At 42.3% G+C, this 19,882-nt stretch overlaps 1 protein-coding gene across 3 annotated transcripts in view; it reads left to right on the top strand.

The window, feature by feature from the left end:
* Nucleotides 1-3,467: 3,467 nt before the first annotated feature.
* The window catches only part of LOC137791268 (serine/threonine-protein kinase pim-1-like), a 34,292-nt gene continuing 17,877 nt past the window's right edge, over nucleotides 3,468-19,882 (top strand). Inside the window, exons 1-8 of one of the 3 annotated variants that reach the window (XM_068586030.1) lie at nucleotides 3,468-4,829; nucleotides 4,927-5,562; nucleotides 5,827-5,969; nucleotides 6,060-6,278; nucleotides 6,456-6,636; nucleotides 6,731-6,904; nucleotides 7,930-8,036; nucleotides 8,085-8,100. In XM_068586030.1, coding sequence (XP_068442131.1) covers nucleotides 4,784-4,829; nucleotides 4,927-5,562; nucleotides 5,827-5,969; nucleotides 6,060-6,278; nucleotides 6,456-6,636; nucleotides 6,731-6,904; nucleotides 7,930-8,021 — 1,491 coding nt within the window. In that variant the 5' untranslated portion in view covers nucleotides 3,468-4,783 and the 3' untranslated portion in view covers nucleotides 8,022-8,036; nucleotides 8,085-8,100. The other 2 variants (XM_068586029.1, XM_068586028.1) reach the window with 2 other exon arrangements.

Genomic DNA, 19,882 nt, shown 5'->3' with positions numbered 1-19,882 from the left:
TTTTAAAAATTTTTTCCTTTTTATTCCCTGCAGAATCAACTGTAAATATTCAATATTACCCCTGTATCTGCAAAACATTCAGGAAATCAGAGGGACGTTGTCTAAAAGTAAGAAAAAAAATCTTTATGAGAATGTGTTTGAGAGAAGACCCCAATCATCGTCCGTCCCTAAAAAAGATCAGGATTTAACAGTGTCAGTGTGTTGGGGATTATCAAAGGTAGCATGTCTCGCTGTTTTTTTTCAGTAGGCACATGTTCGGGTGATTTTCACCTAACATTGGTGATAAAACTATTTTGGTTGGATATTAACATTCCAGCGAGACCGTGCATTCACCGGATAAGGCTCACATCTACATTATATCAGGAGAATATACCCAACATTAGTGATGGTGTCTCGATACTTCCAGAGCCAGCAGCAGTGTGGCTGACTTGAACAGCAGCTGCTGCTTACTGCTGAGCTTTTCTTTACATTAATTATTTTTTTTCTACTAGTTTACCGTTTTCAAATCAGTGCAATCGTTGAGGAGGTGCGCCGGCAAGAGCAGGCAACAAGGTGTGCAAAGGCTGTCTCCCAATCGAAACAGGGACAGTGGATGAGGTGGGAGGGAGTTGAGAAAAGGAAGGTCTCTTGGAAGGAGCTGTGGAGTATGGAAGCATTTCACACCAGCTTCATCTTACGAGCAACGTATGATGTCTTGCCATCTCCCAGCAACCTTCACCAATGGTACGGAGAAGACCCAAAGTGCCCTCTCTGCCCGTCTCCAGCAAACCTTAAACACATTCTGGTTGGCTGTAAGACAAGCCTGACTCAAAGCCGTTACACCTGGCGGCACAACCAGGTGCTGAAGTGCCTTGCAGCTACGCTGGAGACCAGACGAACGACCATTAATGCCCTACCCCCATCATCCCGTCCTACATCTGCGAGGGGCTTTGTCTGTGAAGGGGCAAAGCCATCCAAGACCAAGGCCAGTACAACATCAGACGCCGGCCAGCTCGGAGGAGCGCGAGACTGGAGGCTCGTGATGGATCTGAGTCCAAGGCTCTACTTTCCACCAGAGATCACCACTACAAACCTCAGACCAGACCTTGTGCTCTGGTCCTCCTCAACCAAGAAGGTGTACATCGTAGAGCTGACTGTGCCCTGGGAGGACGCTGTAGAGGAGGCCTACGAACGAAAGAGCCTTAAGTATGCTGAGTTGGCAGCTGATGCTGAGCAACGTGGCTAGAAAGCCAAAGTTTGCCCAGTGGAAGTCGGCTGCAGAGGTTTCGTGGGTAAAACAACTACCAGGCTATTTAAGGATTTGGGAATTCGAGGCCAAGCCCAACGCCAAGCCATCAAGGCCCTCTCAAGCGCTACTGAATGGGCAAGTCGGTGGCTGTGGGTGAAGAGGAGAGACGCCACCTGGGCCCCAAATAGCACCTGTGGCGCAGAAGGGTTGAAGCAGAGGGGGGCACATCTGGGACGCCAGGTGTAGCCGATGAGCCCTCTGGAGGTGTTGTGGGCCTATCATCGAAACACCGGAGAAGGAGGGTGCCCACCTGATGACCCCAGTGAGGCTTCTTAACCCTTTTGTCCCACAGATAGCATCATCACGACTCTTACCCGGAAACACCTTGCATGTCTGCGTCAACCCACTTTACATCTCAGGAGTGCAAATCAACCAGGGATTGTATAACCTAGTCCTAAATTAGAACTGATTTTGTATAGCACATATCAGTACAGACATCCATCCATCCATTTTCCGCCGCTTATCCAGGGTCGGGTCGCGGTGGCAGCACACCCAGCAAACCGACACAGGCTTCCCTCTCACCCGCAACATTTTCCAGCTCGTTCTGGGGGACCCTGAGACGTTCCCAGGCCAGCCGGGAGATATAATCCCTCCAGCGTGTCCTGGGTCTTCCCCGGGGCCTCTTCCCAGTTGGACGTGCCTGGAAAACCTCTAATGGGAGGTCCAGGAGGCATCCGGATTAGATGCCCGAACCACCTCAGCTGACTCCTTTCGATACGAAGAAGTAGCGGCTCGACTCCAAGCTCCCTCCTGATGTCCGAGCTCCTTACCCTATCTCTAAGGCTGAGCCCGGCCACCCTACGGAGGAAGCTCATTTCGGCCGCTTGTATCCGCGACCTCGTTCTTTCGGTCACGACCCAGAGTTCGTGACCAGACCGACCAGAAGATGGAGAGCTTCGCCTTCCGACTCAGCTCCCTCTTCACCAAGACGGACCGGTATAGCGCCTGCTCTCCCGCTCCACCTTACCCTCACTCGTGAACAAGACCTTGAGGTACTTGAACTCCTTTGCTTGGGGCAGGCATGTTGTCCCCACCTGAAGGGAGCAATCCACCTGTTTCTGGCAGAGAACCATGGCCTCGGATTTGGAGGCGCTAACTCTCATCCCTGCCGCTTCACACTCGGCTGCAAAACGCCCCAGTGAATGCTGGAGGTCATGGTCCGAGGAAGCAAACAGGACCGCATCATCTGCAAACAGCAGAGAGGCAATCCCGAGGCCCCTGAACCGGATTTCCTCCGCCCCCCGGCTGCACCTAGAAATCCTATCCATGAAAGTCACAAACAGGACCGGTGATAAAGGGCAGCCCTGGCGGAGGCCAAGACCCACCGGGAACGTGTCTGACCTAATACCGAGGATACGGACACAACTCCTACTGCAGGCGTACAGAGACCGAATAGCCTGTGCCAACGGATCCGGCACCCCATACTCCCGCAGCATCCCCTACAAAACCTCCCGAGGGACTCGATCAAAAGCCTTCTCCGAGTCCACAAAGCACATGTAGACTGGTTGGGTAAAGTCCCAAGACCCCTCCAGTAGTCCCGCAATGGTAAAGAGCTGGTCCACTGTTCCACGACCGGGACGGAATCCGCACTGCTCCTCTTGAATCCGAGGTTCGATAAGCGGTCGGAGTCTCCTTTCCAGCACCCTGGCATAAGCTGTGTGATACCACGATAGTTCCAGCACACTCTCCGGTCCCGCTTCTTGAAGATGGGAACCACCACCCCGGTCTGCCAGTCCATGGGCACTGTTCCCGACCCCCATGCGACACTGAAAAGGCCTGTCAGCCAAGACAGCCCAGCAATGTCCAGCGCTTTCAGCATCTCAGGGCGGATTTCATCCACCCACGGCGCCTTGGTACCAAGGAGCTTTTTAACTAATTTCATCACTATTTATTTTTTTTACTTTAATTTGTTTTTACTTTTCATGACAGTTGAGGCACACGTGTGTGTGTGTATATGTATATATATATATATATATATATATATATATATATATATAGAGAGAGAGAGAGAGAGAGAGAGAGAGAGAGAGAGAGAGATAGGGTATATATATATATATATATATATATATATAAATATATATATATATAAATATATATATATATATATTTATTTATATATATATATATATATATATATATACACACACACACACATAATACACAGAAATAATGTTGTGAGTCTTCTTAAAAGTGCTTGACTTATATATTCATATTAATTTAATAAAAAATAACCAAAGGACATTGTTAAGTCAAAGGACAGAGCAACAAACACAAGGACCACTGACCGTTGCACTCCAGGCCTGAAGGGGCAACAGCGAACACAATCTCCACCTGTGCTTTCTCTGAGTAGGGCTTAAAATGTTTGACAATCAGGTCAGTCACCCTTTTCACTTGCTGCATCGGCACAGAATAAAGACGCAGCTCCTGTGAACCCTGAGACGCAACTGGTAGGAACATGAGTGGGGGAAGAGGGGTTTATGCTGATTGGTGTACTGTACTGTGATGTAATGTTTAGATGGTTTAATTGTGTTTACATAGATTGAGTTAAACCAAAGTAAATTAAAAAATGTAATAGTAATGCAAATGCAAATGCTTAAGTTAATTTGAAGGAAATTAATGGAAATGTTAATGGCCAAAGAAATGTTTAAGTTTAATTATTCTTATTCATAGTCGTCATAAATGTTTAAGTTAGTTAAAAGGATTGAGGTTTATTATTTTGAATAGGCCCGATAAGTGGAAATTTACTTTGTAAGGATAACTTTAAGGAAGCAGATTTGTTTGAAATATTAATGTGTTCTGTTTCTCTGTTTATGTTAAGGTTATCAACCTACTCCATTCCCAAGCTATTCCATCTACAACCTATTCCATTCAAAACTATAATCTGCTTTTCAATTCAACGAGAGCAAAACAAATCCATCAATAAATCATAAAAGAAATCGAGTTGTCCCTTTGTGTCCTTGGGGGTTGAACGGGTCCCTTTTCAAGTTTGGGAAGCTGTGCACGAAAGAACACCTGCAGAACTTGACAGACATTTTAATAAGTAGTAGGAAAGTCAGCTGCACACAGGGCTTGTGTTTTATACACAATGTGGATATGTGGATAACCCCCACATGTACAAATATATAAAAGTATACAGACAATTCATTCATGAAACTAAACAGAACTTTAAGACGTCACAGTGAGGTATTGCGGAACATTCAGACACGAGGGTTCCGTTTCAATCGTCATAGCAACAGAGATTAAAGCCTCATAGCTACAGAGATTAAAGCCTCATAGCTACAGAGATTAAAGCCTCGGTACTATATATTGATTGAAGCCTCGATCCTTTATGTGGATTGAAGCCTTGGACCAAGACATCGCTCGCTGAGAACCAATCGGGTTGTTTTTTTTTCCAAACATTTTTTAATTCATTTCATTCTTATTTTAATTGTACTTTTAAATTTCTTGGCATTTAAATTTTTTCATTTCTCAGCGTAGCATAGGAAAAAGACTACAATGCCAGCCACGACGAGAGCTGCTGCAGCCAGCAGCAGAGAACTTGGTGAGTTGAAAACCCAGAGTTAGTAGTAGATTAGCATACAGTTAGTAACTATATATTTCACAACTCATTTCTATTTTACTGTTTTTCTAATGTGTAGAGCAACAAAGGCCTTCCAGTTACGTACTGAGAAGTCGAGTAGTCCTGATGGCGCCACCACCACCGGCTAAAAAACCCCGCAAGGGGAAGACCACCAAGGAAAAGAGAAGAAGGCTCTCTGCAAGTCGGGACATGCCGCCGCCACCACCACCACCCTCACCACCACCATCCCCACGACCACGCTCAACACCACGACCCCCCCCACCACGACCGCGCTCAACACCACGACCCCCCCCACCACGACCGCGCTCAACACCACGACCCCCCCCATCACGACCGCGCTCAACACCACGACCCCCCCCATCACAACCGCGCTCAACACCACGACCCCCCTCATCACGACCGCGCTCAACACCACGACCCCCCTCATCACGACCGCGCTCAACACCACGACCCCCCTCAACAACACCACCACCCTCAACAACACCACCACCCTCAACAACACCACCACCCTCAACAACACCACCACCGACTGCAAAACATAAACCTTCACGGAGAGTAGCAGCCTGCAAGAGGAAGGCCACTGTGCAACAGGAAGGCTTGGTTCTGAGGAGCCATCTCATACAAAGGACAGACGTGCCACCGCCACCATCAAAGGTCAGAAGTGTCAGATGTCCGCCTAGAGGCACTGTAAAAGGTAAGTTGATCATGTGAAACTGTTGTTGGGCGTGTTTAGCTTCCATCAAAATCCACCAGGATGTTGGTGTATTGATCTAAATACACTTCAGTTACCTTAAATCACAAAGAAAACTAGTTCTTGCTTCCCTCTAATGGTACTAATTGATGTAGATAGTTTTTAAAGATCTGTGATCTTTGATCTCTTGCTGTTAAATGTTTTAATGCTGTGCAAGGCTTTAACTTTCCATTGGTGTTAATAGAAAATATGTGTTTCTCCGTTTAGCTGACTTCGAGGCCAAGTACCAGCAATGGTATAAGCTGGGTGAAGGAGGATGTGGAAGCGTGTTCGCTGGCTTACGCAAAGCAGATAATGTGCCTGTTGCCATCAAACACATCGAAAAAGACAAGGTCTACTGCAAGCACCGGGTGAGTATCAAAATCTGTTCTCTCTTCCTGAATGTTTTATGGTTAAATTGTTTTTGTCTCTCATCCTTTAAATCTGTGTTGATGTTTCAGGATGTTACTGGGAAGCTGGTCTCCACAGAGGTGGCCGCCATGTTGAGGCTGCAGGTCCGAAACCAGGGGACGGTAGGGGCGTCAGCGCCAGTAGCCCTACTGGACTGGTACGATCTGGACAAGGAGCTGATCCTTGTACATGAGAGGCCGGTCCCTGCAAAGGACCTCCGGCAGTATACCCAAGGCAAAGGAGGCTCCATACAAGAGGATGAGGCCAAGGTAAGTAGCTGGAGGATCCTTCTATGCATTTAACTTTGATTTTTTTTTTTTTTTTTGCAATAGAGGGTTTTATTTTCCTAGGTTTTGACCATGTTATTGGTGTTTATGATTATAGAAACTGCCGTTGTAGTCAAAAACATGTCAAACACCCCCTTTCTTTCTCTTTTTTTCCGTCAGATTATACTTAGACAGCTGGTGGATGCAGCAGTAGATCTGCAGAATAAAAACATTTTCCACCGCGATCTGAAGGTGGAAAACCTGCTCCTCCAGACCACCAAAGGAATCCCGCACCTTCGGATTATTGATTTTGGCATGAGCTGCTTTGCCAGAGAAGAGTCATCGTACCGAGATTTTTATGGTAAGTCTGCCTTTACTCCTGCTCTTCACACATTTGTAACTTTTACCTTGAAACAAAACTCCTCATCCTTGTTATCATTATGTCTGTATTCTAGGTACCGAATGTCACGCGCCGCCGGAGTGGAGCAGCCACGGTAAGTACAGTGCCGGACCCACCACAGTGTGGCAAGTGGGGGTGGTCCTCTTTGAAACGCTCCACAGTGGCGAACATTTTCAGACCAACCGGTTTTTGAAAAAACAGCTTGGGATCAGAAGGTCGCTGTCTGAAGGTAAGACGGAAAAAAACACTCACAAATCTGTTAATTTTAACCCTGTAAAGCCTGACACATCAAATAATGATCAGAGGGTTTCTATGATCTTTCGTAAAAATCAAAAAACAAAAACAAAAAAAGTCATTTAAATATATGATTTTTTTGTTGTATCAAATTTGATACATCAGGCATATCAGTACATTTATTGATCACAACATTATTTATTTTATAAACAATAACTCATTATGTTAATTGATTGTAGAACATTTAGCTCATGTCTAAACATGGAACATGTTTCTAAAAATACTTATTTTAGAAACAATAACTCATGTTAATTGTCTCAGGTGGTGGTGATTGAAAGGAGGACTCATAGCAACAGTTCAAAAAGTCCACAGTTTGTCTTTCTTTGCATCATCAGACACATTGAGATTGTCCTGAAAAGTGAATCATTGTCAGCAATTTTATGAATTGATCTCATGCCATCTCAAACGGTGGGGTGCCTTGTTTCCATCTCCCAATAGGCTCGTATTGGGCATGTGCATACCCAGAACCTGCTCAATTTCTTGTCAGGCATGCTAACCACTAAACGACAGTCACCTTACTGTCTTGCAATGACATTTCTACATCTAATTAGTTTAATGATCAAAACAGTATGTTTGGCATTATGATATGGCATAACCCAGATTACATAATACAATACAAAGCCGATGGCATAATTATTACTTGATATACATACTGTATCATAAAAAACGGACAAGTGAATTTGTGAAGGGTGTCATCTTGATAATGACAATTAAATGCCTTGTACTGCCTGCAGTGCATGGACACTCTACCAGTTGGCAGAGTACATGTATACAAGTGTATACAACAGGTATTTGATGAAAGTACTGCTCACGTTAATGACGGTAGAGGTCTCTGAAACTCATGTATCAAATATGATACAAATGGCTTTAAATGTAATGTGTAATGTGTTAATATGTAAATTTTTCCTGATTTACCACTCGAGCGCCACCCTGACCTTTCTTCTCCTCTGCTCTCTCCAGATTGCCAAGACTTCATGAGCACATGTCTGACAGAAGACCCGAAACATCGTCCGGCACTGAAGCAAATCAGGGCTCACCCATGGCTGATATAGACACACACACACACACACACACATGCACAGACACACACACACACATGCACAGACACACACACATGCACACACACACACACACACATGCACACACACACACACACACATGCACACACACACACACACACATGCACACACGCACACACACACGCACACACACATGCACACACGCACGCACACACACACGCACACACACACACGCACACACACATGCACACACACACACACACACACACACACACACACACAGGCACAAGTAATGTTACTAACCGATTCATTCTGTTTTAGAGATGCCTCTTTTATTTACAGCAAGGAGAACGTGATGAACTCCTTGTCATCTTCATTAAGGACGCCACCATCCTGCAGGTAATTGCAATTGTTATATTATATTATTATTATTATTATTATCCAAACCCATACACTGCAAGTTATCAAAATACTAACGCTGCTCTCTCTTTTACAGCAAGGAGAACATGATGAACTCCTTGTCGTCATCTTTATTGAGGACGCCACCATCCTGCACAGCCATTCTGCAGCATGTGGTGATGCCACACAAACAGTTCCTGCGAGTAATTGCAATTATTATATTATAATTATTATATTATTATCCAAAACCATACACTGTAAGTCATCAAAATACTAACGCTGCTCTCTTTTACAGCAAAGAGAACATGATGAACTTTTTGTCGTCATCTTTATTAAGGACGCCACCATCCTACAGGTAACTGCAATTATTATATTATATTATAATTATTATCCAAACCCATACACTGCAAGTTATCAAAATACTAACACTGCTGTCTCTCTTTTACAGCAAGGAGAACGTGATGAACTCTTTGTCTTGATGCCATCATCCTGCACAGCCATTCGGCAGCATGGGTTGATGCTACACAAGCACTTCCTGTGAGTAATTGCTATTATTATTTTTATTATATTTTTATTAGTATCCAAAACCATACACTGTAAGTCATCAAAATACTAACGCTGCTTTCTTTTACAGCAAGGAGAACATGATGAACTCCTTGTCATCATCTTTATTGAGGACACCACCATTCTGCACAGCCATTCTGCAGCATGTGGTGATGCCACACAAACCGTTCCTGTGAGTAATTGCAATTATTATATTATAATTATTATATTATTATCCAAAATCATACACTGTAAGTCATCAAAATACTAACGCTGCTCTCTCTTTTACAGCAAGGAGAACATGATGAACTCTTTGTCGTCATCTTTATTAAGGACGCCACCATCCTACAGGTAACTGCAATTATTATATTATATTATAATTATTATCCAAACCCATATACTGCAAGTTATCAAAATACTAACACTGCTCTCTCTCTTTTACAGCAAGGAGAACGTGATGAACTCTTTGTCTTGATGCCATCATCCTGCACAGCCATTCTGCAGCATGGGTTGATGCTACACAAGCGCTTCCTGTGAGTAATTGCTATTATTATTTTTATTATATTTTTATTAGTATCCAATCCCAGACACTGTAAGTCATCAAAATACTAACGCTGCTCTCTCTTTGACAGGAAGGAGAACGTGATGAACTTCTTCTGCTTGTGTAGCACGGCCAGCCATCCGTGGAGAGGGGATCTCTCTTCGAATTGCCTCCCCCGAGGTTTCTTCCTAATGTCCAACATGGGGAGTTTTTCCTCGTCTTCGTCGAGAGCCGTGGGCTATGCTTCCAAAATTTCACGTGACGTCAAATAAAAAATAAGGAATGTCCTTAAATTGTCTTTTAACCTTTTTTTTTTACTCCCTCACAGTGAAAGACACATGGTATAAAAATACATATTGACAGCAATGATCTTGCAAACTGTTGATAAAGTACACATGGTGGTTACTTTTCATGAAAAGTGTTTCAGCGATGGTCAAATAGAGGCAAAAAAAATATTACAAGACTAAATCAGAATTGTATATTTAAACAAATTTAGGGAATTAAAAGTAAAATAAAAAATGAATAGTAATACTCAGTTCAAAAACATCTAAATAAAAAGTCCAATCAACCAATAAAATGGGGACAACAACATAAAAAAAAGGAAAAATACAATTGGGGTTAATATCAATAAAATGCTTATTTAAGAGGTTTTAAGAACAACACAGTATCAGTATCAAAGGTACACGCAGAAATATTCAAGCCTAATATTTATGATTTAGTTATTTTAATTGCATGTAAAATGTCCATCAATTTAGAATACAGATTGAAGATAAACTAATAAACTTAATGGGATGTGTATTTGTTTGTCAAACATGAATGAATTAAAAATGACATTCATGTAATACTAATAGACCGAATGTGTTTTAATTACACAATATACAGGTTTATGCATTCAGCATAAATAAATCAAATTTGTTTAAAGGTCACTAATTATGTCTTTGTCTCTAAAAGTCAAGTCAATGTTTTGGAGGGAATGTTTTGTAGTGAGAGCGGAGCATGAGACAACCCCCCACCATCCCTCGTTAATTACATGTTTAAGCTCTGCTAAGGTTAAAGACCCATTCAAAACCCTGCATTGCTAATTGGGACACAAATGATGCTGCTGTCAGAACTGCATCTCTGAGTATTCCCCTCACACACACCAACAAATTTAATAGGTTACATCATGTGAAGGCACAAGTCGTTCTACATTTTAATTTTGTGATCCAGGAAACACCCTGTTGTGGCACCGCATTTAACACAAATAAGCATTTAGCTAATGCAGTTACCCAGCGGCGAGTGCAGCAGTAGAATACACCGATGCCATGAGGGTCTCGTCTCGCAAACAAAATATCCCTTTCACTCAAACACTTATCCAAGGATGTTACTTTGGTTTTGGCAGTGAAATCGTGTTAGCGTAGCACTGATTCCTAATGCTTGATAATGAAGGCCTTGTAAGTGTAAAGAGCACTGTCATTGTGTGACCTATCTTTGATTGAATATTAACTGTAAATAACAACACAGAAAACAACAAAGGAGGAGGCTAAATACTTTTTTTCAGCCACAAACTGTGACTTTGTGCGCTGCCACAATAACCCCCACCACTGTGTGTAGCATGAAAGGAGAGACCTCGCTCCTGTGAGCCCCTGCTAAAGGCATGTTGGGGCGCCCGCTACGTACGTGTGAAGCGGGAAATGAGTTGAGATGAAGCCCGTACATACAAACACATCGTGAGCTGGAGCTCGTGGGAGTGGCCGTATGCAGCTGCGACTCTGAGGATCGCAACGAGCACAGTGGAAAGGCCCACATGGCCGGCGGAGAAAGCTAGCAGCTCGCTAGCTGCGCGGAGATTCGAGACCCTCCGCGGTGAGCGGGCGACTTAAGTTCTTCATTAAAAACAGAGTCATGAGAAGAAAAACAAACTATAAAATCATAAGAGATGTCTATTAATGGGGAACGACAGACTTTAACCCCTCCTTCCTCCTTCTGGAGCTTGGCTTTAGTCCTCGACAGAGACAAATAAACTTAGCTTGTGTAAATGGAGCAGAAAGCAGAGGGGGAAGACGAATAGGGCACACATTCACACAGTTTGGGAATCCACTTTTATCCCTCGCTGTATAGAAATAGCCCCCCTCGCTTTCTTCTCGCTCTCCCTCTTGCTTTTCCTCTCTCAGGCGAACTGAGAGATGGTGATCTTTTCAAAGGTCATTTGGACCATTTGTCTTATCTCTGAGTTTCTTCACTGAGATGGCAAGCACAACAGAGAAACTTTGCCTCGGGGCTCAGGCTTTGTACATTTTATAACCAGCCAGCAAGAGCCCGGGCGACACAATTTTGCTCTTTTGTGATGAATAAGAAAATTCCTGCACTAAATATAGCATCATTGATTCATATTTTGATGTTTTTCCTTGAAAAACAATCAGCAAAAATAAGGTTACACTATACTATAAACCACCTCATGAATAATTAATGCAGACCCCTGCTGGTTGACTGCACTCACACAACCGCACGTGCACTTCGACCCGAGTTTGAGTCTGGCTTTAGCTACGCTGCCATGACTTGCCCTTTTCATTTCTGCTGCCGTGTCTGTAAACACTAACAGGCCACAGAGAACGGCCGGCATGCCTGTTCACTTAATACAAAATATGTGAAAAATGATTGTGAGCCGCTGCCGCTGCCAGCGTCCTACTGCGAGCACTACTTGAGTATTTACCTGCTATTATGACAAACGAGTGCTGATTATTACCCAGGGTGCACTAGGGACAGCAGTCATTAAAGCAACTTCCTGTGTCTGCCGCAGTTAGCCGGTTGTCCTCTGTGTTATTCACTAAACACCTGTGCTTACACGCCTCTGGCTTTGGCAAAGAAAGATGAGAAAATTAATATTCATGAAGAGGAAGAGCTTTAGAATTATCGCCAGAACATAATGAGCTGCACTACAAAGCATACTGACAAGGTAGGAAGACATTAGCCATGCTAATAATTTGTTTCCAGTTTAAAGGACTGGTACATTTGTTCTGCACTCACTTGAAGACTTTCATATTTAGTAAAATAATGAAACATGTGTCATCACTATAACAAATGTTAACCTGCAAAATAAAAGACATTATGCATTAAGAATCAAGACAAGTGACATAGATTCATGTGGATTAGGGATAAAGCTAGTGATTATTTTCAGCATTGATTTATTTATTGATATAATTGTTTAGACTTTATCCATCTTAAAAGTGAAAGCAACCTTAAACATCTTTCATCTTAAATTGTATTATTCATTTTTTTAAGTATCTCCAGTTAAAAACCTAAAGATATTTAATTCACAATTATATTAAAAAGATTATTTTTTGCCCTCACATTTGGAAGCCTGGAGTCTGACAATGTCCTACGATACTGCTTAATAAATCATTTAAAATGAGATTTACGGTGAGCCCAGATAAACTTTCCTCCTCCAGCAGATGAATGAGAGAACAGCCTTCTGGTGTCAAACACATCATTCTGCACGAGAAGGTCAAACATCCCGGTGAAGAAACGACCAGCAAAATGCATTTTCGAGCCACAGGGTGCTTGAAATGTTGAATCGACTAATTGATAAATCAACTAACTGTTTCAGCTCTAGTCTGGATGGGCCGAGAAATCATATTTATGGGTGAAAACAATAATAATGGCGGCAGCGGTCTGTATTCAGATTGTGGTACTTCACCTTCATGATTAGAATGAATGAACGTGCCCGGATTATTATCGAACCAGCGGGGAGGTGCGAAGAGATGCTAAATGGCTGCCTGTGTGTATGTGAGCGTTAAAGAGGCAGCCAATCAGAGTCTAGGGCAGGTCAACCACCCGACACCCTCGCCCAGAACTCTCTCAGCGAAGCGGGCCGTGATGACAAGATGCCTTCAATTAACCTGCTGCACTCTGCCCGATGACATCTAGGCTCAAGCGCGACCTGAATCACAAACTGGCTCCCCGCCGCCGTCTCCCTCGCAAGTGCTCCACTTCTAATTGCCACCTCTCCGGTAACGGGAGCCTAAGAGCCAAAGTACAGCGCTGGCACGCAAAGGTGCTTTCTTTTTTTTCACTGCATGTTTATGCTGTTTGTGCACAGGCTCCCACTATACACCACCTCACATGAAGTCACCCACAGTGCACCAGGCAGACCCTGCTACTCTCACAGCAGCCCCAAAATTGAGACACACATCTTTTAATAAGATGTTTACAGCACATGATGGATCTTGATGTAGTCCTATGCCGGCTGTTGAGGCTATTCGTTGTTGTTTACTGCTACGTTATGGAAACAGAATATTCATGCAGCTCTATCTGTTAGACACAGACACGCTTCCTTCTGTTTTCTCTCATTGATTTTGGCTGCTAGTGCCACCAAGTGGCTGGACTGCCTTTCAGAGGATAACACTGCAGTCCCCTCTCCTCTTTTTTTCTTTTTAATCTCGGTGCGGCTTGGTCTATGTGCTGGACTGATTCGCCATAAAGGGAGTCAATATGCCTTTTTAAATGTTCAAGGCAGCTCACCGGCTGTCATCTACAATTCATCTATATCAGAGGCCGAGGGGTACGCGCGCATGTATGTCAGTCGGTTCAAAATTACTTTCAGGCCTGGTGATAGATGTCCTGATGGCTGATTGTTGAGAAGCTGCGAGATTGAAGAGCGGTCCACCCACAACAACCCTCACTTTTCCCCTCGCTCTCTCAGGCCTCCGTCTCGCGGGGATGGCGAGAGGTGGGCAGGCGCTGTGAGTGATATACGAGCCAGCCTGAGAGGGATGAGAAGGACCTGCCATTGCCTGTCAAGAGGGGACGTCGCAAGGCGAGAGGTTACACACATTGAAATGCCATTTTCTGCAGTTCACTGCCTCACTGTTGGCGCTACCTCGGAGGCCGGGATGAGAAATGCGCCGTATGAAAAATGGCTCCCATTACGAGTGTGACCCCGGCTGATCTTTGCCATTGACCTCAACATCTTAGAGGTGTGACCCCGTTGCAACGTCACAACCTTTTTACTCCCCGCATATACACACACACACACACACACACACACACACACATGCACACACAGCTTACATGCTGAAATGCTCACACCCATCCACTCCTTTCTTTCTCCCGCGGGTGCCTTTACATCAGTAATGACCATCCAGCTAGCTGCCAATAGGGTTGCGGTGCCTATCTACTGCTAGCCATTTTCCTAATCAGTGTAAATGACTTCACACCAGAGGACAAGAAATGAATCGAGCACTAATCACGAGCTTGGACTATTTACCATCAGCTGTAACTGGATCTATGCTCGCTGGTGCACTGGTGACATATTACCACCGGCACTGTTTTACTGGTTTAAAAGTAATTAATAAAAGTAACTCACTTTGCTTCACTGAATTATTATGCAGAAGTTAAAGGTATCTAATGAGATACTTGCTGCAGCATTATGGTTTGTACTCCCAAGTGTGCTGTTATTGTTGGAAAAATCCTGTTTAAGGCTATTGCTGTTCAGAACACAGTAAGCCAATTTTACTCATACGAAACTCGTGTGAATGGTATTTTTAGAATATTATGTCTGTCCCAGGTGGACCCTTAGCTTTTTTCCATTTTTTTTTTTTCAAATTTACATTAAAATGTGAAGCAAGTGAATTTTCCACTTCGTCTCAAATACAATGAGCATATTCAGAGACTTACTTTACCGTCAGATCAGCTCAAACTTTACACCTCGTTGCTAATTAAAAAGTAGCTCCATGCACTTTACTTTAAACTCAATGTCTCCTCCAGACAAAACTCTATAAGACTTAAATAACCAGAGGCACCACGAATGAACTTAACCCATACCAGCTTTTAATGATAATGCGTGGCTTTAGTTCCTTTTTTTTTTGTGCATATTTGAACTCTTTTTGTTAAATGATGTGTATTTTTTTTAGGTATTCACTCTAAAAAACAGGATTGCCGTTAGTTCTTGTATTTTTGGAGAGTGTGTAAGATTATTTTGCTACTTTTACTGCTCCATTTGTCTTGCTGTTATGCTGTTTTATTCTTTGGTCCCATTGTGTGGGATTGCAGTAAAAAATGAAATAAGACTTCCTTTGCCTTTATAAAATATGAACCATTGAAAAGGGAGCATTGGCGTTTTTATCCAACCTTCTAACAATAATAATAATAATAAATGAGGTTTTTAGAATAACAGGGCTTTTGCAGAGCAATTCAGCATTATGGTTTGATTTGCATTAAAAGTTGAAAGTACAAGTACAAGCGAGATTGATTGTTGTCTTTAACATTGGTCGCCTTTATATAAGAAGAAATGTCCCTGCAAATGAAATGGAAAAGAATGTCTACATAATTATCAGTGAAATGTTTGCTGGATTGTCCAGATCTCGATTGTCATTCTCCTCCGTAGAGACAATCTCACAGTGCCTGCCTGCAGCAGTGTACATTGTGCGTAGGTTTTTTTTATAATTCCAGCACTAAGACCTGTACATTCTGGAGAGATCTAGCATAAGCTCTCCTATTGTCCGCCTACTGAAAGAAACCCTTGCTCCTGCTTCTAAAGTTAAAGAAATACAGTAACAATTGCCTGTACCATTGGAATATACACAATAATGGCCATGTTTGTGTGATAAGGCTCAGGAAAGACGAAGAACATCACGAGGTTAGCTCGGGTTTGCAGCTGTTGATAACAACGGCTCAACCATTTCCTAAGAAGCTTTTTGTTCTTGCACGGCACAAATGCACTTTACAATGATAACGTGGGAGATATGCCGATTAAAAAAAGATTTTTTAAAAACAGGGTGCTTCTTATTCATGAGTGGTAAATGTTGCTTTTGCCAGCTAAAATGACTGCTGCTGACAAATGCTATCAGCTGTCGCTAGCAACTTATAAGCTAACTGTAGTTAGCCAACTGAGTTGGTTAAAAATATACTTTTGGCTTTAAATGCTTATTTCTGACTGGTTTCAAAACCAGAAATTAATTTATGACATCTTAGAGACCACTAATACAGGATACATGTTTCAAATGTGCAGTAAGTTTTAAATATGGAAGGAATTTTGCTGAAAGACATGAGCACTGGAAGTCCATAGGTTAATACATTAATTACATTTAGGCTGGAATTTATTGCATTTTATTTACTTTCCTAAACAAAAGATACAAAAGAGGATTTAAGAGTAAATCATGCCGACATGTGTGTTGACTCAGCAGAGATAACATGAAATGAAAATAGTTAAGGTACAGGAAATATGTTGAACAAATTCAGATTTCTTGAGCGCTCATCATATCACAGTGGGGGGAAACAAAACACATATCCATGTTAAAAAATAATGAATCATGTACTCGCATGTCCCTGACAAATTGTCACCGTCCATCCATGATGGAGAAATAAAGAAACAGGTTTGTTCTTGTTTAGCAGTGTGACGCTCGTGGGTCCTGTTTGACCTTGAGTGCCGTCGGCTGGTGTGTAACTTACCAAAATCAAGGAAAAGAGCGTCTTATGTTTGTGTAAACTCTTACAGAACAGAGGACCAGCCTCTACACAGTAGGACCAAAAAAACTACAGTGTGTATCGGCTCACTGTGAACGGGACTTTTTTTTTTTTTTTTTTACAGAAATTTGCTATTCAGGGAGTTGGGGTTAAGCTAAGATTTAATTACGGGGCATAGCAAACATAAACCGGGTAATACACCAGAGCAAAGACGTTGTACTTACTTTTCTTGCCTACTCCATCCCCCTTAAAAGAGATACACGACTTTTCAAAGCTCCGACTTCCGGAGTAATCAAGTCCTAATCAGACTTCAATGTATATGAATAAATATAAGCCAACTGACTTCAAATGATTGTATTAACCGATGCCACTTAGCCCTTTATTATCACATATGATAATAAGATGAAGACATGCTCTGCAGAGACAGTCGGTAAATAGGAGAGGAGCTGTTTTACATATTTAACATATTAGTGATTGTGCGTAAAGAGACACATGGTTATTAATGGAGACAGAGACGGCGCTCACACTGAGAAATCAAGGATGCGGCGATGTTGTTACACATTTATGCAAAACAAATCTGATCAGAAGTAACCTCCAGGCAATAATACAAAAGAAAATGTGTTGTGGGATGAAGGCAAGCAAATATTTGATCAAAGTTAAGAAAAATGGCCGTGTGTTGTGCTTTTCATCTACAACCAAGTTTGCACCTATATATATATATATATATATATATATATATATATATATATATATATATATATATATATATATATATATATACAGTAGCACATTCGGTTCCGCCAGGAAGAGATGATGAATTTCATCATCACCAACTCCACAGCATAACGCCTCTGAGGAGGCAAAGGAAATCATTAAACTATTTGATTACAGTTGGACTGATGGACACCGTGGTGCTCATAAACCACCAGCTTTTATTTGCTCAACATTTGATTAACAAATATTAAAAGATATTAAACAGTGGGTAGCTGTTAAATCTTGTTTTTCGTGGAAGATTGCAGCAGGAACACTGCTGGAAAAGCGGGGAAGGGGCAGAGCTAACTACTCTGCGGATAAACATTAGTAGATGGAGCGCCTGGTAGGATCCATAATCCTAAATCACACCGGGATTTTATGACACGCCACCACAGAGGGGTTTAATGCCTCGCACAGCCCCAACTTCCAATCTCTGATTTTACAAACTCATTAGTTTTTCAAATGCAATAGTTATGAAAATTACCTTTTGCAATTCAAATCCGCAATCTAGAACCCTAGAGAGATAATTTCATCATCTCCATATTCATCTGGAGCAGTGTCAACAAGACTATTCTCCACCCCAATGAATGTGATCACATACATACGTTTTCAATGCCAATCCAAACACAAAGCCTCCAGCGCAAATACTTGAAGGTTATATTCAGCGATTGACACGACAAGGTTATTTCCCAGCATGCTTTTTTCTTCAAACAGTCACAACTGGTCCGGGTGACCCGGGTTAGAACATTCATTTAATTTATTTTCACAGAAGACATCTTTTCAAGTAAACCGCATGACATAAATCCTCAAAAGGAGCGTGATATAGCTGGAAAATTACCTTCATTATGTGTTTCTTTCTGTTTTTTTAAAACGAAGGACGTTTTTCTACATGGCACAACAAGCGAGGGCGAAGGCTTTTAAGAAAATCAAGCATGTGTTTGAGCGATTGTGTCCACAACGCCGGTTGTTTGCCTACGTGAACGCGTCGCAAGTCCACCCTCCGACCTGAAGAAAGACTTGAACCACAAAAGGAGGAAACACTGACACTTCTCAATTGCTCACTTGAACTCCTGGAGCGCTCCGTACGACACAAAATGATTTCAGCTCCTTTCTTTCCCTCTCTGTCGACACAACTTCATTAAAAATGCCCCTCCTTAATCAGTCTGCAGGCTACTCGACCCGCCACTAACACCCCTCGTGGCTCTCGCTGTTCCCTCGTTATCACAGCCAGCTTGCCCGTCCCAAATGCCCTTCCTGCATTTCATATGTTTTTTTTAATACACCACCTGCCTTTAGATGCCGATCTCGCATCTCACTGCAACTTAAGAAAAAAACACAAAAAACACTTCACCAGCTCCAGCCCCCTCTCTGTGTTCTTTCATATTTAAAGAATTTGGCAGGTTATGTTATCCAGAATGACTTTGTAACCGCCACATTTTTATGTCATTGAACTAAAAAGCAATAAGTGGTAACACCTGAGTGAGTTGGGACCACAGAGTGATGGTGTGAGATGGGCGCATTGGGGGAAATAAGTTGAGCAGAAGATACATCAGTCAGTGGGAAAAGTATATTTTTGGATCTACCTTGCCGAGTGAAGTGTATAATATATATATATATATATATATATATATATATATATATATATATATATATATATATATATATATATATATATATATGTATGTATATATATATATATAAAATAGAAACTGCACGTAAGCAATGGTCCTCATTCACCGGCCGTCCTTAAGGAGAAATCTCTTCTTTAAACACACTTGCACAGTTTTCCTTCTGAATATTCTGTTTCGAACATAATTCACGGCAATCAATTATCACGCCCCAGAAATGTATTTCACCATCATTCATCATCATTTTGAAGCTTTCAAATTTTTTGAAACATTCATTTTTTAAACCTTGGTCCGTTGCTCCGCCCTCTTTCGACTTGCTCGTGCACACGGCCCTGTGGGCTCGTGCGCATTCACGGGGATCGGCGGGGCGTTAACCAGCTGATTCGGATCAACTTGCATGATGACTTTACAAGGGCACACGCTTTAGGGTTTCCATAATTCCAACTATGCATGAAATAATGGGACCGTACAGGTGCTATCTGGGTATAGTGTGACACTATTGGTCCGTTCACTTTCCAGAACAAATCATTTTGTAAGTGTGTGATCATTTGGTCACGTGCTTGCCTTTTCCTCTGAAAAACTTTCAT

The sequence above is a fragment of the Clinocottus analis genome, unplaced genomic scaffold, assembly GCF_023055335.1.
Source record: "Clinocottus analis isolate CAN_PGR_092001 unplaced genomic scaffold, fCliAna1.0.p SCAF_20, whole genome shotgun sequence".
NCBI classification, from domain to species: domain Eukaryota; kingdom Metazoa; phylum Chordata; class Actinopteri; order Perciformes; family Cottidae; genus Clinocottus; species Clinocottus analis.
The sequence above is the reverse complement of the archived record's forward strand: the minus strand, read 5'-3'. Positions and strand labels throughout refer to the sequence as shown.